Source organism: Antechinus flavipes, chromosome 3 (assembly GCF_016432865.1).
Source record: "Antechinus flavipes isolate AdamAnt ecotype Samford, QLD, Australia chromosome 3, AdamAnt_v2, whole genome shotgun sequence".
NCBI lineage: Eukaryota > Metazoa > Chordata > Mammalia > Dasyuromorphia > Dasyuridae > Antechinus > Antechinus flavipes.
Genome location: NC_067400.1, coordinates 41,454,357 through 41,478,438, shown reverse-complemented (window position 1 = coordinate 41,478,438; position 24,082 = coordinate 41,454,357). Strand labels below are relative to the sequence as shown.

Genomic DNA, 24,082 nt, shown 5'->3' with positions numbered 1-24,082 from the left:
TAGAAGTCAGAAGTCCTGAATTCCACTCTGATCTCAACAAATACCATGAGCAAGTAATTTGACTTCTGTTTGCCTCAGTTTCCTCATCTGTAAAATGGGGATAATCATGGCATCCAGAGTTGTCTTAAGGATCAGAGGAGGTAATATATGTAAAGTGCTTTGCAAATTTTAAAGTTCTATGTATATGCTAACATTATTAAAATGAGAGGGTTGGAACTAGCTGGTTTCAGAGGTCCAGATTTGGATCTACAGCCAAATCTAGACCTATGTTTTTCTTGTTATAGTTTTCCCTGAAGCTAAAAGCGCGGTTGTTTGTGCCAGTAACTCTGAAGTTGTTCTTTTAACATGGGGGATTCTTTCCCTTGCAGGCAATGCCTCATGGCTATACCATGTACAGTACTCAGATGCCTCTCCAACCACAACAACAGGCTGGTGGGGTGGTCCTCTCCCCCGGCTACAACCCGAGAACGTATCCAGCCACACATTCCAACCCAGCACTGATGGAGAGGCTCCGGCAGATGCAGCAGCAACCACCAAGTGGGTACATCCAGCAGCAGGCCGCCGCCGCTGCCGCCTACCTTCAGCCCCTGCCAGGGTCTCAAAGGTGAGGCCGCAGGTACCACGCCGACCCAAAGTGACTTTTGACTCTGTCCAGCGCTTTCTGGTCATTGTCTCGAATAGAAAAGGATCTTTCTGCTCAGGGAACCTGGAAACCACTTAGTGATAGACAGGGTCATTAAACGTGATTGTTTGGAACTTCAGGTTCTTACGCCAACTCTTGACAGCTGTGTGACCCAGTGTACATGTCAGCAGCAGGCATTTCAGTATCTGCTCTCTGCTCTTCATGGAGTTTTCTCTGCCAGCACAAAAACACAAGCTCCCAGAAAGTTACATTCTCCTGGAGGTAGCCAATAGTTGTAGTTAGGAAAATACAAAGGTAATTTGAGAGTCTCCAGAAAAAATCACTCAGTTTCTTCATTCTGTAAAATGGGGCTGGTTGTTGCTGGTTGCAAAAAAAATTACTTTTCAACCTTGAGATGCTATATATATTTTATAGATTAGGAAACTGGTGATATTCCTCCTCCCCATCATCATCAGAGTAAATAGTTGTTGTTTGTTTTTTTCATTGAAGATTTAGGCTTAATTCTTAGCATTTAAGGCAAAACAACAAGCATTTATTATGTAATTACTGTATACTACTTACTGTGCTATAACACTGGGAGTGTAAAGACAAGAAAGACAGTAAATTCCTTCAAGGAATTTGCATCTTTTCAAGCTTAATTTAAAATGAAGGTAACTTATTAGCCCAAAGTAGGATATAGAATTGGTGGTTGATGGTGGTAGTTAAAAGATAGTTTAAATATATACCGTGGTTAACTATAAGTTAAGTCCCTAATCTTTCTTTTGATGAAGAATTAGCTTTAAACTTCACTGAGAGAGAGGATTTTTATTAACTTGGGCAGCAGTCCCCAATGATGCTACAACTCCTTGGGAGATAAAAAGCCATGAGTTTTGATAAGACCGTGGCTGTATTTGTCATCATGATATGTTATAGATTGGACCCCGGAACCCCGATCAGAGATTTTTCTTTCCATTGAAACAATTTTGTGAGATCTTAATGTTACTTTATGGACAGTGTCCTAGGCCTTCTTTGTGAAGATTTTCCCACTTACAATGGGTAGTATTAAAAACTCCACTGTATTAGATCAAATACTCTGTAAAGTGACTTCTAATAAAGTATGATTATTTCAATTTTTAAAAATATGCCATGCTTTACAGAATTATTAGTTAATAGATAAAAAAGCCCTTCATTTGAAAAATAAAAATTTGATTTTTCAAGAATCTAGTTTCTTAATCACTGAACTTTGATTTTACAATCAGCTTAGTGGAAGAAATGTTGTAGTTATTCCAAATGCAGAGAGCCACCTGCCTTTAGAAGGTAATCTTGCTGTGCTGATTAGGCTTAATTATAAAGCCATCTGTATCTTCATCTTGAGAAGACAAACCAAACTCCTCAGGTCCATAAAGATGTCTCTGTGTTGTGATTTTTAAAAATTCTAGTATAATTGACTTCTATTATAATCGTATAATATTTTAATTAACATTATAATCAGGTAAAATACATTATTATTATTAAATCCTGTATTTTGTTGTGTATATTTTAAAAATATTATTCTCAAAAGAGAGGCAGAATCCATAGACTTTTTCAGGATCCCATTGTGTCCATAACATAAAAAAGTTACAATGATCATCTTATAGTTATATTGTTACTTGAATCTGTCAGTAAAAGCATGGAATATTCAGATTGTACCACCAAATGTTTTTTATGTAATACATTTGAAATCCTGAAGATTGAGTTATTTGTGTTCCAGTTGCAATTTGAAGGGATGTCACATTTGTTTTCACTTTCCAGACTTACCCATCAACCTTTACAACAAAGTCCTTTGGTTGGTGGGGGACTGGATGCCGTATTGACCACCGCACCCCATCCAAACCTCAATTCTGTGCCGTTGCCTCAAGACCAGATGAGACAAAGACAGCAACAAATCAGACAACAGAGGCTCCTTCAGGTGGGGGACCATGCGATCAGTGAAAGAGATAGCGCACAATCCTACTGTTATTGAACTATATAAAATAGAGACATGTTTCTAGGAATGTTTGTATCTCTACAGAGGAGGAGCTAAGAACTGAATGAAGAGTAATTCTTTCTTCCTGTGTCATTGCCTATCAGTAATAATAACAATAAACAACAATTATATGATGCTTTAAGATTTGTAAAGCACTTTATATGTGCTATCTCATTTGAACCTCACAGCAATCTTGGGAGGCAGATTCTATGTATTCCCATTTTATAAATGGAAAAACTTAGACTAAGAGTTTGGGCAATTTGCCCATAGACACATAAGTAATTAGTTTTGAGGGAACATTTGAACTCTGGTCTTTCTGACTCCAAATCAAGTAATCTATTATCCACTTAGCTGCCTTTAATGTGAGAAGTAAGGGAAAAATAGATTTTTCCATGGAGTACCTCATAGTAACTCTACTGTCTTGGAGGATCTGGGCTGTGTGCAAATTGGGGTCACTGAAGTTTGAAGGTCTGATCCTCAGCTGAACAAATTTGAAAAAAAGAAAACAAAACAACTGAATTGTTAGCTTTCTGGGGCTAATCTGAAAAATTGTTTCACCTTAAATATTTCATTTTCAATGGCGATAATCACTAAACCAGAAAAAGTGAAAACTGAGAAAGAATATTATAGAGCAATTTTCTGGGATCCTTTTCAGGTCTATATTTGTTTGTGTCTGTATGACTTTGATTTATCAATTAGAATGCCAGGTTGTTCATTTTAAACAGGGAAGTAGGAGGGCAGCATAAGGGGACTAGATTCCTCATGTCCGCCATATCCCATTTTCATATCAAGCTATTTAAGAAACTGAATTTGTAATAAAAACAAAAGTTCAAGGTTGGCATTAAATTAGAATAAGGAAGTTGCATATTAAGCCTTTAGGGAAAAAATAGCAACTCAGTAGTTTAGCAGTCAAGCCTTCTGCTCATCCAAACTTGTGCAGAACACCTCCACCTCATGAGCTCTCTGTTTATGTCACTTGGCCTGCATTCATTCCTTCTACCTCCATGACTTTGTTTCCCCTCACGTCCAACCCTGAGCATCCTCAGCTTCCTTCTGTCTTTAGCTTAGGCACTATCTCCTCTAGGATGTCTTTCCCGATACTTCTTTTTACTTGTCTACAAATACTTCTACAGTATTCCTGTAAAATTATAGGCATTGTTTCTGTGCTATTCAACAATAATACTTATACTCATTTGATACTTGGAATCAATATTTGATTTTTTGGCTTTTTTTTTTTGGTCCAACTTCCTTTTTCATTTGACACACATTGAAAAGTTATAACTTTCTGATTTTTTTTTTTGAGATCTATATGGAACATTACCCCTTTGTTATCCCAAAATTACTTCAAGATAAACTTGTTACAATAAAAGACATTTCAGTTTCTCTGATACAAAACACACTTACATTTTCAGTTTATCTGATACAAAATATACTGACATTAGTACCTCCTTGGTACATTTTTTGGAAATACTAATCATTTGTTGGAATTTGAAAAAAAGAAAAGAAAAAAAGCTGATAGTCTAAGCAGTTCACTGATAACTCTTATAACTACTGTAGCTACTGAATCTGTTTTTAAGGATTTTTCTTGAAATAAAAATGTAGTTACTAATTTTTTTTTGCTTTTTAATAATTTAGATTTCCTCCTATAATCTCTTCCCTCTACTCCTTGTAGAGAGCTACCTCTTATAACCAACAATTTTTAAAAGAAAAAAGGGAAAAAAACTTACCAAAACCAAACGATACATTTTTACTGATAACTTATGTTCTGTACCTAAAATATTGCCCTCTTTCTCCCTTGTCCCCTCTGCAAAAGAATGGGGGAAGTTTCTTTTCTTTTTTTTTTTTTTAATAACTTTTTATTGACAGAACCCATGCCAGGGTAATTTTTTTACAGCATTATCCCTTGCACTCACTTCTGTTCCGATTTTTCCCCTCCCTCCCTCCACCCCCTCCCCCAGATGGCAAGCAATCCTTTACATGTTGAATAGATTACAGTATATCCTAAATACAATATATGTGCGTAGAACCAAACAGTTTTCTTGTTGCACAGGGAGAATTGGATTCAGAAGGTATAAATAACCCAGGAAGAAAAACAAAAATGGAAGCAGTTTATATTCATTTCCCAGGAAGTTTTTTCTCATATTTCTTTTTTGGAATCAAGCTTGTATTTCATATTCTTGCCAATATTTACTTTTTATTATTTTGTAGTTATTGGCTCTTTAATTTACATTATTGTGATAGTGTTGGGTATATTATTTCCTTGGTTCTACATGTTTCCCTTGCTTTAATTCACTTAAGCTGTTTTACACTTTTCTATATTCATTTTATCCATGGTGGTTGTTGGGTTTTTTTAAATAATGCAGTAATATTCCATTTCATTCACATACCATAGTCTGTTTAGCCATTTCCCTAATCAAGAAGAATCTAGCTCATTTTTTTTATATTCATTATATGTTAATGTTTATGAATTTCAGTTTCAGAGGGTGACTGTTTTTAACTTTCTCCCCTAAATTTTGGGGGACGGTTTTTAGAGATTTGTACACTGACCAAATTATGCACAGTATATTAATTTTTACTATAACAGCAATAGGTTACAAAACCAATCTAGCAATTCTGTTGGATTGATCAAGGACAGATATTCTCTCAAGATCCATCACCATTGGCTATTTACCAAACTGGACATAAAACCAGTCTTATTTTTATGCCCCTTCTTGGAGTTGGGATCACTTTTTAGGCAGTTTCTGAATAACTCCAAAGTCTTCACATAGAATAAGTACAATCCCCATTACTGATGCAGGGATGGTATGAAATCAACCAGTCAACTCAAAAGCCATAGAATAAACATCTTGGGAGGACTAGTCATGGGAATAAATCCACTGGGGAAACAGTGAAATATCTTAATCCTTTCCCCTTCCTCCACCCCAATATCTTGAACAACTCTTCTATGGGTCTTAGTGTCTTATTAGGCTAAACTTGTGCTAAATTAGGAGAAGGAAATTATAAGGGAAGACATGGCAAAACAGAATAAGAGTGAAGGAAAGCTAAAATAAGAAATTTATGATGGAAGTATTAAGTTAGGAGGTTTGTAGATTAAGCTCTGGATTTGGTTTCCAGTTCTCACCCTGGCTGTTTGACCAAAGGCAAATCACTTCCCTACTCTGAAGCTACTTTCTTATCTATATTATAAAGATAATAACAATAATGGCACTACCCATCTCACAAAGTATTTGAGAAGAAAGATATTTTAATGATCATATCTAAGAACTGGAGAATATTTGGTGGGATTTACAAAAAGGTATTTCAGCTCAATTCCTAGTAGAACTTTTTGCTAATCATCACTATCCAGAAGAGGAATGAACTGCCTCAGAGGAAATGGAATCCTCTCCCTACTGCAATACTTTAATTTTAGAAATGAAAGAAATTTGTGAACTAAGAAAGAAGTCTTCATGGATTAGTAGGATTCCACTAATTGGTTAGGGGAGGGTTCTATTCTATTGGATTGAGCCAAAGAAACTTAACAAGTTCAGTGGCTTTATACTGAATTTAAGAATGACAAGGGAAGAAAGAGGGCAATATTTTACAGAAATCCAAAGGTATAGAACATAAGTTGTCATTAAAAATGTATCATTTGGTTTTGGTAAGTTTTTTTTTTCTTTAAAAAAAATTGTTGGTTATAAGAGGTAGCTCTCTGCAAGGAGTAAAGGGAAGACGTTATATAAGGAAATGTAAATGATTAAAAAACAAAAAAATAGTAACTATATTTTTATTTCAAGAAAAATCCTTAAAAACAAAGATTCAGTAGCTATAGTAGTTACAAGATTTATCAGTGAACTGCTTAGACTATCAGCTTTTTTTTCTTCTTTTCAAATATTGATCAAGTTTTTTCTTCAGTTACAGCAGCAACAGCAGCAGCAGCCCCAACAACAGCAACAACAGCAGCAGCCCCAACAACAACAGCAGCAGCAGCAGCAGCCCCAACAACAGCAGCAGCAACAGCAGCAGCAGCAGCAACAGCAGCAGCCTCAAGGTCAGCAGACACTGGGACTCCAACCAATGCAGCCACAGCAACCTTTGGTAAGAAAATTTGTTGAAGAACATATATATATAATTAAAATGGCTAGCTTTTTTTTTCATAAGACACATAAACTTAACCTTTAAGTACATGGACTTAATGAGTAATATTGCTATAGGACTATACTACAGCCCTTCTAGACAGAAAGAAGAAATAGAAGTAATTGAAAAGGTGAAGGAAAGAAAGAGAGCCTTTTCTATGCTTCTCTTATCTAGATTTCTTCTGAAGCTCAACTTTCCCTCCAATTTCCTTCTTTTCTCTTTCTTTCCTTCTCCCTCCCCTTCTTTCTCTCTTCCTCTCTCTTCTCCCCTGCCATCTCTTTTCTTATACTTACCCCCCCCATTTTTCTTTTTTCTTTCCTCTTTTCTTCACCCTTCCTCTCCTTTGCCCCTCCCCTTTCTCGCTTCCTCTCTTTTCTTTCCATCCTTCTCCTTTCTTATACTTTCCCTGACCATTCTTTTCTCTAAATTCCCATTCTCTTCTACTTTTTATCCCTCTTTTTTCTCTCCGTCTCCCTCTCTCCTTTTTTCTTCCTTTCTTTCCTCCCCCATTCTGTCTTACTGTCTCTGTCTTACTCACTTTTTTGATCACTCATAAAATGTTGACTTTTCCAAATTGTAATTTAAACATTAAAGAAGTAAAGGAAATAGTAAAACGTAGTGCTATTTTTTCTGAACCTGATTCAAACCAACAAGAAGCAATGTGTCGAAAGATATTTGGAACCCTGGGAAAGAAGTGACCATTCCACCTTAGATTTTACAAATAAGTGTAAAAGAGAAGATGGATAAAATATGATATGTACCCTAAATTTTTAAAAAGGGGCATTTTTGAAAGTTATGGGTGTGTTTGAATAAAATATGTAAATAAAATATTTTTAAATTAAAATAAATATTGTACAATAATAATGCAGTACAAAGCAATATATGCCTAGATACTAAAACAATGACATAAATAATAAGCACTCAAGGATAAAGGTATCAAACTTGCTTATGCAAATGCTAGGAAGCACATTAAAATGTAATAGGGAAACAAAAATACATAAGCTAATAGATAATGTTAATATCTGGTTTTCTATATCATTATTCTGCCAATGAATGCTTTATTGGCTCCATTTCTATTTGAATTTGACACAATTGCTCTAAGATGTTAGGAATTGTAAGCCATAGAAGTGGAATACAAAGAAAAATGGATTTGAAATTAGAAGATTGGGGTTAGAGCTTTACTGTTTAACTATGACTTAATTTCTTTGGAGCTCAATTCCTTCATTTGTTTAAAAAAAAAAAAAAGAAGAGGTTGGACTAATTTCTTAATCTGGAGTGAAATCTCTGAACTTTAGTTAGATAGATAAATAGAGGGATGAATGGGTGGATGGATGAATGAATTAATGGATAGATAGATGAAAAATAATGATTGGTGGGTAGGTAGATAGATGAAAAATAATAATGATGTTGGGTATAGATAGATGAAAGATAATGATAGTGGGTAGGTAGGTAGATACATAGATAGGTAGATAAAAAATAATGAGTGGTGGATGCATAGATAACTGGATGAATGAATGGAGGGATGGATGGATGAAAGATAATGAAGGTAGGTGGATAGATAAGAAATAAAGATGAGAAATGAGTGGAGGAGTGAATGGATGAAAAAGAATAATGATAGGTAGATGAATAGTTATAGATAGATTCATCTCAATATAACTGGTTTCCTTTATTATCATTTTTTAAAAATTTTATTTATTTAAAAACATGATTTTGAGAAGAGGTCCATAGATTTCACCAGGTTCTGTTACACAAAAAAGGTTCAAAACCACTGGAATAAATGATCTTTCCTGATCCATATACTAAAACCCTACTTGTAAAAGTAGGCTTCCTTAAGGAAATGACTGAGACAGACCTTTGCAGGCTATAGAAAATTGGAACTGGCTCTGTCCTGTTGCTTATTTGAGGAGAACTAAGTTCAAAGCCATCGTGTAATTAAGCCACTTAATGTCTCTGGCCTTTAGTTCAGGAAGAGAAAAGAAGGGAATAAGCATTTATTAAGAGCTTACTCCATGCCAGGCTCTGTGCTAATCACTTTACAAATATCATCTCTTTTGATCTCTAAAATGGAGATAATAATACCTGTGGCACCTTCCCTACAGTTTCTGTGAGGCTCAAGTGAGATAATGAGTGCACAGTACTTTGTAGCCTTTAAAACCTTGTATAATATTAGTTATTGCTGCCAAAGTCTCAGATTATGTTGAGATGCTTCTGCAAATTACCACTGGAACTACCAGGGACATCTGTAAGCCTGCACAAATGCACTACTTTTCCAACATGGGAATGGCCAAATAGACAGATAGACAAATGAAGTGCTTTATATTAAGCTCACCAAATAAACTTAAAAGAAAGTCCTCTGCTTTTAATAATTAATTTAATAATCTTTTAAAAATAAACTTTAATGAGTTCAATAATAATAAAAGTTTAGTGCCTTTCTACTGAAGATGGAGAAAACCCAACTTCACGTATTGGAACTTGTGGTGACCACACATTAATGTCCTTTTGTCATTTACTAACCTGAGTAGTTTGGGAGCTATTAAAAAATATCTAGAACTTAGAATAGGAATTTCTTTGCTCTTAAATAAGATCTTGGCATCTGTGGTCCTTGGCTTCGTTTACCCTCTGGACTTGAAACTGTATTTAAAATTTTAAAGTTAATGAGGTAGCTTCTGACTCCATCTGTAAACAGAGAATGGCCTTTCCTTAGAACTCCAGCCAGAATTTAAGAAAATGGTGTTTATATCCTTCCTGCTGTGTTCTTTCTTTTCATTTTAAACCCATGCTGCCTTAGCTAGTAGCCTGGGAAAACATAGTAAATGACAGTTTTAAAAAACTGGGATTTTTCAAAAGATTTGTCATTAGAATCCCATGTTTAATTACACAGCATACCGAAGATTCTATATGATCATTCAGATATTTGTATTTATCCCCTTTTAAGATTTTTTAAAAAGATTTTTTTAGTGAATGGTGCATTAACCTTTAATCAGATATAAACACATGTCACATACTAAAGTCCCACACTTCAAGTGCTTTATACATATTCTTCGATGTCATTTGTTTTTTGTTTTTTTAAGAAATTTTAAGGGAGTGTGAAAAAGACATTGTAATTCTCCTTTTGGAAAGGAAAGAGCTGGTTCTTATACATGGGATCTCTAAATAGAAGCTTTGCTTTCCTTCCATTCAATTGTTTATTCTTGTGGGGCATGGGAATAGGGACGGAGATCAGTGAATAAAATCAAATGATTTGGTTTTTAGAGCAAAGGGAAGAAAATGCACCTGCTGTGTCATTTGATTAAAACTTTCTTTTTCCCTGATTAAAAAAAAATAACAATTCCATCTAGATCTCCATATTAACATAATTTAGACCATCAATCCATTTGTTCTGGTACTTATTCTGGTTGAGCTGCCAGGAGAAAAATTAAGTTCCTAGACTAGTGAAAAACTCCCTTTGTGCCTGCCTATAAACCTGTGTAGAAACTGGAAATGCATGATAAAAATTTAGCCTGCATTTTTAAAAATTTAAATTTTCTTCTATTAACAAAAATAAATTTTCTTTCTGCCACTCTGTCCCCCATTGAAAAGAAAAAAAAAATCAAATCCCTTGTAATAAAGATGGGTGGGTCCAGCAAATTTCCACATTGGCATTGGCACAAAAAAGTGATCAGCATGTAGAAGAGCACAGTTTACTGTTTTGCTTTGGTGGTGGTGGGAGAAAGCCTGCTAAGCATACAGATGTGCTTGATCCTCAGTATATAGGGGCACTTTCTTTCCCTGGTGTCTTTGTTCTTAAATTGCTACTTAGTAAGTGAATATTGGGACAACTAACAATTCAAATTTCCACAAAGTTTTTCTTAAGATAATTTAAAATAAGTACTATAAAGATGATGGAGTCGTTCATCTAAGTATTTCAGAGAATTACAAAATTTTTGAGACCAAAGATACCTTAGTATTCATCTTTCTCAATCCCATCTTTTTTTTTAGCTTTTTTACATCCTCCCCAATTTTTTTAATTCTCATTTTATTTTATTTTTTATAGCATTTTATTTTTTTTAATTTCCATTTTATCTTATTTTTTTCCAAATACATGCATAGTTTTCAATACTCACCTTTAAAAAACCTTGTGTTCCAAATTATTCTTCTCTCTTCCCCCTGCCCTAGAGAGCTAACAATCCTATGTAGATTAAACATGTGCAATTCTTCTAATATTTCCATATTCATTATGGTGCCCCCAAAAAATCCATCAAAAGGGGAAAAAATACAAAAAAGAAAAAACAACAACAAAAGTTGTGGTTTTGATCCACATTCAGTCTCCATAGTTCTCTCTCTGGACACAGATGGCACTTTCCATCACCAGTCTATTGGGATTGCCTTAGATAACCTCATTGTTGAAAAGAGCCAATTGCATCACAGATAAAAATCACAAAATCTTGTTGTTGCTGAGTTCAATGTTCTCTTGGTCCTGCTCATTTCATTCAGCATCAGTTCCTGTAAGTCTCTCCAGGCTTCTCTGAAATCATCCTGCTGATTGTTTCTTATAGAGTAATAATATTCCTTGACATTCATAACTTACTCAGCCATTTCCAAACTGAGGAGCACCCACTCAGTTTCCAGTTTCTGGCCACTACAAAAAGGGCTGCTGCAAACATTTTTGCACGTGTGGGTCCTTTTTCCCATTTTATGATCCCTTTGGGATGTAGACTCAGTAGAGATGCTGCTGGAACAAAGGGTATGCACAATTTAATAGCCCTTTGGATACAGTTCCAAATTGCTCTCCAGAATGGTCGGATCATTTCGCAAGTCCACTAACAATGCATTAGTGTCCTAGATTTCCCACATTCTCAAATATTCACCCTTATCATTTTCTGTCATCTTAGCCAATCTGAATGGTATGAGATGATACTTCAGAGTTGTCTTAATTTGCATTTCTCCAATCAATAGTGATTTGGAGTACTTTTTCATATGACTAGAAATAACTGAAAATTGTCTCTTCATATCCTTTGGCTATTTATCATTTGATCAACTTTATTTCTCTCTCTTTTTTTGGCTGAGGCAATTGGGATTAAGTGACTTGCCCAGGATCACACAGCTAGGAAGTCTTAAGTGTCTGAAGCCAAATTTGAACTCAGGTCCTCCTGACTTCAGGGCTGGTGCTCTATCCACTGCACCACCTTGCTGCCTCTAAACACTATTTTTTTTTTAAAGGAAATAAAAGTTCACAGAGGGAATCTCTTGCCTGCCATCCTGACATTCCTTTTTTCCTCCTGTGTACCTTCTCCAAAACAGACATTTGTAGGGAGCACTGGAGAACCCTTATTCTATACCTTTGCATTTTATTCTTTAAAAGAAAAACAAAATTTTAAAAAACAAAAACAAATCTTAGTAGTGATAGAATTCACAATCATGAAATTGTTTTAATTCCTAGACTGTAACTGACAATAAGGGAATGTAGTCAGTGTGAAATGCTCAATTTTTAAAAACTTTTTTAAAGGGCATTCTAGACCTGTATAATTATCATGAGGGAACTTCGCATATGGATATTCTGACCACTAATGGAAATTGATATTTCGCCTTTAGCTTAAAGTCTAAGGCCCTGAAATGAGTTTGATAACTGTTATATATCAGAGACAAGAGCAGACCTCATTTTTTCCTCACTCTTAAGATCAGCCCTTTTGTTCTTCAAGGCTTATTTAGGATAGTCAGCAAATACTTGTTGAGGATTGGTATTTCCCTGGGTAACCACTGGATCCTTCAGCCCATTTGTTGGAGCTGAAAATAACTTGGAGGTTTAAAAAACTAATTATTTCCAATAAAAATACAGAATGTCTGGTCAGAAAAGGAGTTAGGGAATCGCCCTTGTGGATTCATCACCCAAGTCCCATCTTCCTTGTACCTTGCAGTCTTCTTTTGTTCTCCCTTTACATTCTCACCCTGTTCATCTGAAACTCAACAGGATTCTTTGCTCTTTCACTAAACACACCCTTGCTTCTCAACTTAACTTTCCTGTTTTATTTTTATTTTGTCAGGGATACCATCTCCTCCCAGTTACCTGGGTTTGCAATCTAGGAGTTATCCTCAACTCTTTACTCTCCCCACTTCCTATATTCATTGAGAGGCCACATCTTTTGAGATTCCATCTCAATAGAATTCATCTGTTTCTATTTACCTCACAACTCCCCTAATCAAGGCACTCATTCTCTTTTGCTTGAACTATTTTTCCAGTTTCATTTCCCTGTCCCTATTTCACATATCTGCTAAATCTATTCACACACCTGCCAAAGTGTGGTTCCAAAATGCAGGTATAACCACATTACTTTTCAGCTCGAAAAGCTTCAATAGTCTCCATCGCCTTTAGGAAAAAATACAAATGCTATTGTTGAGTATCCCAAGCCCTTCCCAGGTTTCTCATTATCTGCCACAAGTTATTTCTTATTCATAGCATTCATTCGTCCATTATCTCACCTGTACATAAGACGACTGCCATTCCAGAATCCTCCCCCTCCTCATGGGCTGGCTCTTAATTAAACCCTTTAGTGAACTCTACTTCCTTCAAGTGATCTTTTCTCAGTTCCCTCAGTTGGTCATGTCCTCCCAATCATCATATAATCCTGTTTTTATATTGTATTTATTTATCTGTGAATATATGTGAAAATATATCATATACTCCCAAGATAATGTAAGTTCCTTGAAGGCAAAGACTTTCTCACTTTTGTAATTATCTCCTCAAATCCTGACACATAGTAGGCAGTTATTAGAAATGCTTATTGGAAAAAAAAAAAAAAGAAATACTTATTGATTGATCCTGACTAGTGTAGTTTCTCATTACTGCTTTTCATAATGACTTGGGATAGATTGGGCAATTTAGAATTTCACTGAGTAATACCTGATTGGAGAGATTAATTTGGATTAGGAGTCACATTACAGCAAAGTGCTGATTAGTAAAAATAATAAATTCCCTGGAATGGTCACATTATTTGAATTCATACAACATTTTTTTTCCATTGGGTTAGAACCAGCTGTCATATTTTACATAAATTATAAGTTCAAATAGTATAAATTCAAATATATGTGTTATTTTTCCAGTAATCAAGATTTAGCCATATTCCTTTTTATTTTAACTTTAGGCAACTGACTTCATATAATAAAAACCTCCAATAACTTGTCTACATGCCACTTCTGTCTGTCATTATGCTGAAATATGAATTAAAAATTGCTTCATTGTGTAAAATGTCTTTATAGAAAGCTCAATGATTACATACTATATTATATTTTTTCTCTCATTTTTTTTAAAAGAAAAATAATTACACATTTATAGGATGCCTTAAAATTTACAAAACACTTTCCTCCCAACAATCCAGTGAGGTAGGTAGTGAAAGTATTGTTGTACCTTTTTTTTACAGATGAGGACACTGAGACTCAGAAAGATAGAGGCCCAGGGCCACACAGCTAGTAAGTTTCAGATCCCGGATTTGAACTCAACCCTCTAATGTTCTATGGATTCATGGCAGGTTGTATTAATCATCACCATGGCAACATATTTGAACTTCTTTTGTTTGCCAAGATTGGCTTAGTATTTTCTTGTCATTCTTGATCATCATAAGTCCATAAGCACAACATACCCTCAATTGAAAAACAAAACATTTTCTTGTTGAGCTATCAGTTGGATTAGAAGGCATCTCAGGGCCCTAAGAGTCCATGATTCTATGAAGGAAGGGATCAAGTCAGTAGTAACACTAAGTTTTCAAATACAGGACTAGGGGAGACTGCAAAAATAGAGAGAAGGCATGGGATGAAGAACACATTGGCTCTGTATTCAAAAGAGCTAGATTCAGATCCTGCCTCAATGTCTTCTGGCCCTAAGATCTTGAGCAAGAGATGGCCCCTCCAATCTGGACTTTAATTTTGCTATCTATAACATGAGGGGAAGTTTCTTCCGACTCTAACTCTTGGGTCCAGTAGGCAAATAATGAGCACAGTTCTGGATGTGTTGAGTTTGAGGCACTAGAGAAATATCCAGGTAGAGAAATTCTTGTTGGGAGAAGCTGAGGAGAGAGTCCAGGGGGGAGAGAAATAGGAAAATGCCAAAGACGAACTTTGCCCAGTTCTTAGTTTTGTTTAAGCCCATGAAAATGGAAGAGAATTCTTTTTCTTCTCTTCATCTCCTTCCTGCAAAAAAAGATCTCCCTATTCCCATCTGGTCAGATTAGCAGCTTTAGCTTTATTGCATTAAGAGAGCATTTGTTGGCTAACACTGCTTCTTTGGGGAAAGGAAGTCCAGATTCCAACAGTTGACTTAGAAACAAATGTTTTGAACACAACCTGTTCAAATCAGAAACCTTCCACACCAGTGCTTATTTATATTTTATGTGTCATGGACCCCTTTGGTGGTCTAGTGATACTTGTGGACCCTTTCTGAGAGTAATATATTAAATTAAAAAAAATACATATAATTACAAAGTATATAAATGATAAAGTTGAATTATACAAATATTTGTTTAAAGTTCGTGGACTCCAATTTAGATAATTGCTTTAAAAGCAGAAATTTTATCCATCATAAAATGGCAGAAGATGACTTTGTAGAAACTCATTATTTCCTGTTCTTAAGTGCATCCTAGTTTTTGAACAATTTCTATCCTTCTTAAAAGGACATGAAGTAGACAAGGGACGTAGTCATCCGATGGAAAAAATGACAGTCAGAAAAAATGACAGTGTACCTTCCACCAAGGCACATCTTCACTTTTAATGCTCAAACTGATACGTTGCTCATACAGTTCCCAGAATGTAATGCTTTTGTTTCCATTTTAATTTGGAGTGAAGAATTTTGCTTTGGTCAAAAACAGTCTGAAGAAGGAGCATGTGTATGTATGTGTTTGTGTCTGTGTGTTGTTTTCCATGGTGGTCCCTGGTCTAGTCATTTCCACCAGCGTTCATCCTCATCTCCTTTTGTGATTACAGTTCCCCAGGCAAGGCTTACAACAAACACAGCAGCAACAGCAGACTGCAGCATTAGTCCGACAACTCCAGAAGCAGCTTTCTAGTGAGTATTGTTCCCTTTGTACTTAGATACGCAGTTCCTAGACTCCACATTGGGGAGGAAGAGTACGATATCATTCCCTCCTTGTTTTGGACCTGGGATTTTGCAAGAGAATATCTCCCACTCACCTATATTTGATAGAAAAGTAGATCATTATTTTAATTTGCAAAGTAAAAACTGACTCAGTATCTGTTTTCATGTGAGGAAACATTGCTTTCTTTTAAAATTCATACTCTGACACTGTTTAAAACTCGTCTGAAGAATATGTTTTCGAGGGGCATTTTTATTCCTGTTCCTAAAATTAGTTGCCTTAGTTTTTCAAGAGACTGTCACAAAAATTTCTTCTTTTTTGATTACAGAATAATAGTGGCTATCATTTTTGTCAGTCAAGTTTGTCTGCTTTTATGCAAATATTTTTCATAAAAGCAAAATAAATGTAATTTTTTTGGTAAAATTGGTAAAAAGCAATGTGGATATTTCAATATTCTGTTACTTAGCTTTAAAAAAGCTTATTTTAAAAGTACACTTTACTAGGGGAAAGAAAAAAATCCAGGGTACCTTTGGTTACATATACTTTCCAAATTTTCTTTTTTACTATCTTTTTTTTAATTTCTTCAATTTACTTAAGTCTTCAACTCATCAACATTTATTATTTTACTTTTTTGCATCACTTATTTGCGTGTACATAACTAGCTACAATTTTATATGATTAATTTTTTTCTCTTTAGGTAACCAGCCGCAGCAAGGAGTAACTCCATATGGGCATCCTTCACACTTTTGAAACGTGGCCGAAGAAATGATACCTAGTTTGATGTTTGCACTGAAGAATAGCAAATCAAATCCAATGCACTAGTTATTCTTATAAATTTTCGGTTTTTTTCCTATGGTTTATTTTTGCCTCAATTTTTTTTTTTTTGGTACTACATCTAATGAAGCTTTAACAAAAAGCAGAAAGACTCTTTGTTTGGGTTTGTTGCATTCAGCTTTAAAATCATTTCCTGAGTTTGCTTCATCTGGGCAAACTTCCAAGAAGAGTTCTGTGGGGAAGCATTTGAAATTGGTGCTTTTCTGAATCTTCGCATTTCAAAAAGAATGAAGAATCCTGGATCTTACCTTTTTATTTATTAGTAGCAAAGCATTTTGGGAGGAGCTGCGCTGGACCAAATTGCTCAGTTGAAAGGCGGGACAGATTTTGAGATGCAGGTTGACTTGCTCATTAAGTGCTCACCTCTCACATCCTTTAACAGTGAAAAGGACATTTCTATTCATTTTAAATGTTTGTAATTTCATAAGCACTTTATAAACTTTTTTTGTTGTTGTTGTGATTCAATGACAGAATTTTGTTCTCTCACTTTCCTTGTGGTCAGAAGGTGCTGAAAACAGTTTCTTGCTTATATTTAAATTTCCTAGGAGTTACGATAAAGCTGCAAGCTGAGGTTCTTAAACCTCATTAGCGGTAACTGTGTTCTAAAATTGCTTTCAAGCGGGAATCTCCATGACAAGGGGCTTTTAGAGATGGACAGAGAATCATTTCCAAAGGCCTGGATTTACCACAATGGAATCACTATTATTTCATGCGTGAGCCGGCAAGATGACTGGCCAAGTTCTTTCCTAAATTTACCAGCTTAACAAAAGTCCCTGTCCCCATCCTAGGCAAGTTCTTCAGAGCTGTTCTGAAGCTTTGTAGTGCTCAGCCATGGCACAGTTTCCCCAAAATCCGGCCCTAAGGCCCCCAAAGCTATCCCTCTCATAAGATATACTTAGCTGTTTTGTTTTGGTTTGGTTTTTTGTATGGTAAGTATTTGCTCTTTTGAACTTAATTATTATCGTTAGTGTCAGTCCTGGTTGTGTATTGCCTATACTGTATTTATAAATCGGTGCAAAAAAAGCACAAGTAAATTATACATGAGATTTATTATAGAGAAATAATAACTATTTTAACTTTGTTCAAGTATGTGGTAATTTGCTCATATTAGAGTAAAAATTACGGTAAATGATTATCAGTTTGTGTAACTTAAGAGTATTCCATATGATATTTTTTTAGAATTAGATGCACAAATTTTGAATGTGAAAATTGCAGGGCATTTTAAAAACATATGGGGATATTTTCCCTGGTCTGTATTCATTCTTTTTTTTTTTTCCTTTTGCCATATGATTTTACATGTACAATAGTCAAACATACTGTGAATAGATGTCTATACTGAGCAAACTGCATAGAGCGGCATTTTCCCATGAATGCCCCTAATTCCACAGTAGGTGGTGATTTTGTTTTAAAATGCATTCTCTAGGTGATTTGTATTTTCTGTATGAGTGACTCATTGCACATTTTGACAAATGCAAATAACCTCCGATTCACAACTGCTTACTTTTGCCGTGGTAACATTCATGTGGACTGCTTTGTACACTGTGAAATCCTCCATTCCAGCCTGCGTATTCTCAGTTGACTCCGGGCTGGGGAAGACTTTGCCAAAACATTGAGACCATTGTCATCCTTGAATTAACAGTCTGTCTTTCTTTTCAGAACATCTGTCTATAAAATTCAGTTTTTAGTTTTGAGAATCATCCTTAATGTTAGTGAAGCTATTCAATTAATCTCTACTTGTTACTCAAATAACATCACCATGTTGACAAAATGACTAGAATGTGACTCTCATGCGTAGTTAGTTATGTTTCTTTTTTCATTCCCTCTGCCCTTTGAAATCACTGGCATTAAAAATGCCATTCTTAGGTGTTTGGGGATATTTTTTTTCTGACTTAGCTCAAAGAGCAAATGACAGTAATACTCTTTTTAGAATAATTGTTACAATCGCATAGCATTTGTAAGCACTTTATATTTTGCAGAAGTTATTTCGAGTAATTTATTAGTTGTAACTCACATGAAAAACCTGAGAGAGATCGGTATGATGTCCATTGGAGGCTGAGGAAGGCAAATCACTGAAGGAGACCCCATCACTCATGGACCATGTGGGATGTGGGTTATAAAGTTAAGGCCAGAAATCAGGTTCCTAAATATTGATCCTGAAGAGGGGAAAAAAACCTATCCCCAAAATCAATAAGCCCACACTTTATTTTTCTCAATTAATTTTCATCCTAAGACTTTTAAAAAATAAATGCAACATTTTGCACTCAAATGACTGGTATTTAACCCCAAGTAAAAGCCTGTAGGATACCCATTGATGCATCCGGATTATTCGTATGATGAGGGGAGGAAGAGGAAATTTCTATAGTTTGGAGAACAGAATCCTCATCCCGTTTCAAAATAGGAACTAAATTCCTATTGGTATAGAGCAGCTACTAGATCTTTTGAATTTAAATGACCCTTTCTCCTTTACCAACATCAGTTCATTTCATGTATATGGGTGTATGTAAATATTCCACACACACACACACACACTCTCACGGATTCTATTTACCCTTAACTTGGCAGGAAGTGGAGACAAGTTAATATAATAAATGGCATCTCTTGATCCATCCCAACAGGGTAGTCATCAGATGATCTCGATAGTAGGGCAATTAAAATGTTATCCTATTTAAAGCATGTCTAACAATGGAGACAGGCCATTGTTTGTGTTTTTCATGTGCTAAGAGGTAGGGCGTTTAAAACATAAACACTGACATGCAGCCACTGGTAGATGAACCATCCAGTCTATGTATTCCCTGTGGGATTGGCATTTGGTAGTGATGGGGGAGGGTCAGGTAAGGGAGTAATGAACCATCCTCTATTTTAAATGCTCGGAGATGAACTGAACAAACCCTGTAGAACCTTCCAATTTATTGGCCCAATTTTCCTTCCTTAAAAAAGGTAGGCATTTAAATTTATGATAGAAGATTTATGCTGGAAGATCCTACCGTTAGAGCTAAAAAGAGGTTAATGACCTATAACTTTCCTAAAATATCTTAATTCCTGTTGAATTGATCACTTAATATGAATGCAATTCAGTGAATTAAAAACGAAAGCATTTCATAAAAGATGACTGAATTATCTTTCAATTTGAAATGCAATGAAATTTCATTTTATAGCCTATAAGTTCCCCATTTAACATTTTCTCATAAAGAAATTATCTATTTTTTAAAGGCTAAATTAGTTCATAATTCAGCATGGCATTCTCTGGAGAGAAGAAACAGCATGGTAGAGTGGATAGTAAGGTGAGAAAGACCTACCTCAGGTCCTGCTTCTGACACCTCCCTGTGCCTGTGTGATCATGGGCAGGTCATTTAACTTTGCAGTGCTCTAGGCAACTTGGATTAGACATTCAAGATGAGTGACCCATTTTTATTGATGAAGATAGTTTACATAGTGAATGGAAACAAACATCTTAACAGGATACTCACAAATCAGGACTAAATCCTCTCTTTCCCTCTTCTCTTCTTCCCACCTTCCCCCTCTTATGTCTCTGTCTCTCCTGATCGTCTTTCTATCCTCCTTCCCTTCCCTTTCTCCCTCTCTCTCGCCTTCTTTTCTTCTCCCCCTTTTCTCTCCCCCTCCTCCTCCTTTTCTCTATCCCCCTCCTCTTCCTCTTTCCCTTCCCTCCCTTCCTCCTTCCCTCTCTCATCTTCCTTTCTCTCCCTCCCTTCCTTCCCTCTCTCTCTTTCCTTTTCCCTCTTCCTACCCCCCTTCTTTTCATCCCCTCTCACCCCCCTCCTCCTTTTCCCTCTCTTTCTCACTCATATATCCACATACATACACACATTTCTAAAGCTTGGGGTCTCTAGACTTCCTGTTTTCAAAGTTTCCTTGTATCATTAGTAGAGAGATTGTTGGATCATAATTGCCTCTTCCTTTACATTATTTAAGTTGTTACATTTTAAATTTGAAAGAGTCTGACAGCATTTATTGTTAAAAATAGAGCTATTAAGACTTTTTAAAAAAAATTCCCCATCAAAGACAATTTACGGTGTGAAAGTATAATATGCCATGAGTAAGACAGTTCAACATTTCTCTTCTGTAGGCTTTGACAAAATATTTATAAACAAATTATAAACTATCTGTACATCAGGATGGTAGTTTACCACTCATGACACAGTGATCTTACTTGCTTTTCCATAATGTGGGTGCCATGCTTATAGTGATACAAGATGGATACTAGGCAACTGTAGGGGTGGAGGAGTAGGTTTATCCTTTACTGAAGAATTCAGGTACATTCAAGATTTCTTATTTTGTGGGAAAATAGTTTTATTGGTCATTATTATTTGTTGGCAAAATAAAAGTGCCTTAAGTTAAAGTTTGTTTTGCAACCCATTTGGTCTTTGAAGAAATCAGTAGGAGTTCATCATGCAAGATTTTTTTCAAAGTTTTTTTTTTTTTTTGCATGTCCATTGTAAATTTAATACTGTAAATGTATTTAAAATCATTTACATGCCTATGGCTGCCTTTGATTAAACTTCTTCCCAAAATAGACTCTGTCCATATGTTGACTCTGTTAACAGCTGTTCGAATGGTTACTTATTTCAAATCACTTGAACATAAGTTGTTGCATAATCACTCCCAAGCTGATTCTTTGCTGTGCAAGTATACATCCCTGAATCTGAAGTCTTGGGGTTCTGAAGAATGAGTGTGCCTTGTGGGTGAAGGAGTTCACTCCTAGTGGACCTGACTTTGCTTGCTGCGGAAAGCACCGAGTGATCGGGCATTTCCCAGGTGACTTCTGGTTTGGGTATCCCCAGAGCCATGCAGTGGAGCTGAATGGCTGCTCCAGTCAACGTGCGCACGTTCCTCGGGGGCCGATTGGTAATCCGGGGTGGGTACGCCACAATCATCAGTGGAATGGTGATGGCTGCTTCACCAATGCTGTTCCGAGCTTTACATGCATAGCTTCCTCTGTCTTGAGGAGCGGCTCTGCTGATGACTAAGGTGCCGTTTTCATGTAACGTGTATTTTCCATTCATTTGAGGCTTGTCTATCACATAACCACTGGGCACTGTCCAGACGATATTTGGTTTAGGGTTTCCATCAGACATACAATGAAGGGATACAGATTCCCCAGTGATGCTCTTGATTGTCCCCTGCACATACGTAAGAATAACGGGTTTCTGACCAATTTCCAAAATAATTAGTTTTTCAATGTAGCCAACTTTATTTCTCGCAGTGCAACGGTATTTCCCGGCATCATCCCTAGTTGGCTTAATGATAATCAAAGAACCGTTTCTTCTTAATTGATAATGGGAATTTGAGCTTCCACTGGAAAATCGTGTGCCATTAGGTAAAAGCCAAATGATTTCTGGGGGTGGATTTCCATCAACAGAACAATTCAGCGCCAAAGGCTTCCCGGGATGAGCCACAACTTTCTCATTAAATGGATTTCTGAACGTTGGTCGTCGTAGCATTTCTAATACCTTCAACTGCACCACCAAGACGCTCTCTCCACCATCATTCCGAGCAATGCAGATCAATTCTGCAGAGTCAGTGAGCCTTACATTTCTTATTTCTAAGGTGCCATTCTTATATACGGTAATCCTGCTTCCATAGTATGGCGCAGTGAGGAAAATGTTGTCGGGCATAATCCACATTATTTCTGGCGGAGGTGTCCCTTCTGCTCGGCAGTCCAGGTATTTCTTGGAGTGCTGAATGGCTGTTGCTTTGATGACCGTTTTGTTGGAATATAGGCCATTGATCAGGGGTAGCTTGGAGACTACATCCAATCTATACAGTCTTGTGTCATCCCCACTTGGATTTCGTGCAACACACATGTACTCTCCAGAATCTAGCAACTTGACTTTGCCAATAGATAACGATCCATTGTCATGCAACATGTACCTGTCGGTGGAAGATGAAATTATATCATTGGAAGGGAGCAACCAAAAAATTTGGGGTTTGGGCTCCCCGATGACTTCACAAACAAGGAGTGCGGTTTCTCCAGCAGTCACCCTAACGTATGTCTTGTGGCTCTGTCTTATCCGAGGGGCAGCTGTAACAACTGTCAGGTGAACCTTCATTTCATCTTTTCCTAGCGTGTTCTGTGCATAACAGGTATAATCTCCTTCCTCTGCAATCCCAACCTTGTTGAAATACAGAGTACCGTTATCAAAAAGGATGTATCGCCGCGACCGGCGCCTGCTATCGTCTGCTTGCATAATGTTGTTTATCATTGTTCCATCTGGCAAACTCCAAGATATCTCTGGCACAGGGGAGCCAGAAGCTTTGCAGTCAACTTGGAAGTCCTTGCCGTGCAGCACTTGCTTCTTAAAATGCTGCTTGTGGTCGATTTTGGCCGGTTTCATCCTCAGGCTAACTTTCATCAGAATCAGGTCATCGCCCATTTTGTTTCTGGCCACACACAGATAATCACCTGCATCTTTTTCAGTGACGGCCCCAATAAGCAAGGACCCATTGGGATAGACATGGATGCGGCTGCCCATCCTGAGGGGGAAAAAGATTAATTATAACGTGGAAGGGAGAAGGATGAAAAAAAATCACAAATAAACCTGAATTTATGATTGTTTTCTGAAACTTTTGTGATTCAATTGCTTTTATTTTTAATCTATTTTACCAAGTAGTATGAGAGTCATAATTGCAAAAATAAAAGTTTGTGTTTGTTACTTCATAAAAAAATCCATGCTGAGTGCTTTCAAACTTTGAAATTAAAAAAAAAAATCAAAGGCTTTTATTGACTAGTCATGGTCTCACATTTCACATATCTGATTTAAAGTAAGAATTTCATTATTCTATGAATAGGGTATTGATGCAAGAAAATGTTCACAATGAGAGAATATGCTAGGAATTGCCAAATCATCATCATAGTTAATAATCTAATAATAGGCCCCTGAGAACTTTTTTCTATTAAAAAACCTGAAAAAATTATTTTCACAATCCACTTAGTGTGGATAAGATGTTACATGATTTTCATTTTGTGATTTTGCTCTGCTTTTGTTAAGAAAAATCCTTAGCATCTACCATCCCTACAAAGAGATTTATTGAGACGCATAGGAACCCCTATAAGAACATTTGTTCTATCGCTTTGTAAGTGAAATCACTTTTACAGGCAGTTGCTCTTCTTGCCTGCAGCGGGTTCCAAGAAAAAACCTTTGGAGAGGGAAACAAAGATGGACAGATGGATGGATGAATAAATGAAATCCTATGACCTATAGTCACGGCATAACAGGAAATTCACCTATTTGGCCACTAGATGGTAGTGATACATTGACAAGATGAAATGCTAGTTAAAAGGGGCAAAAACAAATTTTTTAAGATTATAGATTTAGAGCTAGAAAGGACCTTGCAGTTCAGATGTCTCTTTGTGACCCACCTTGGGTTTTCTTTGAGTAGTTTGACATTTCCTTCTCCAGCTCATTTTACAAATGGTGAGGGAAGGCAGAA

The 24,082-nt window shown here is 36.2% G+C and overlaps 2 protein-coding genes across 2 annotated transcripts in view; one reads left to right on the top strand and one right to left on the bottom strand.

The window, feature by feature from the left end:
• Positions 1–21,166, top strand: part of MED12L (mediator complex subunit 12L) — a 372,681-nt gene extending 351,515 nt beyond the window's left edge. Inside the window, exons 40-44 of the mRNA XM_051983280.1 lie at positions 369–604; positions 2,414–2,570; positions 6,519–6,701; positions 15,690–15,771; positions 16,497–21,166. Coding sequence (XP_051839240.1) covers positions 369–604; positions 2,414–2,570; positions 6,519–6,701; positions 15,690–15,771; positions 16,497–16,549 — 711 coding nt within the window. The 3' untranslated portion in view covers positions 16,550–21,166. The remainder of the gene's footprint in view (positions 1–368; positions 605–2,413; positions 2,571–6,518; positions 6,702–15,689; positions 15,772–16,496) is intronic.
• IGSF10 (immunoglobulin superfamily member 10) lies at positions 20,917–23,350 on the bottom strand. The gene has a single exon (XM_051983265.1). It carries the CDS (start codon positions 23,122–23,124, stop codon positions 21,217–21,219), a length of 1,908 nt encoding a protein of 635 aa, XP_051839225.1. The 5' UTR covers positions 23,125–23,350; the 3' UTR covers positions 20,917–21,216.
• Positions 23,351–24,082: the final 732 nt, after the last annotated feature.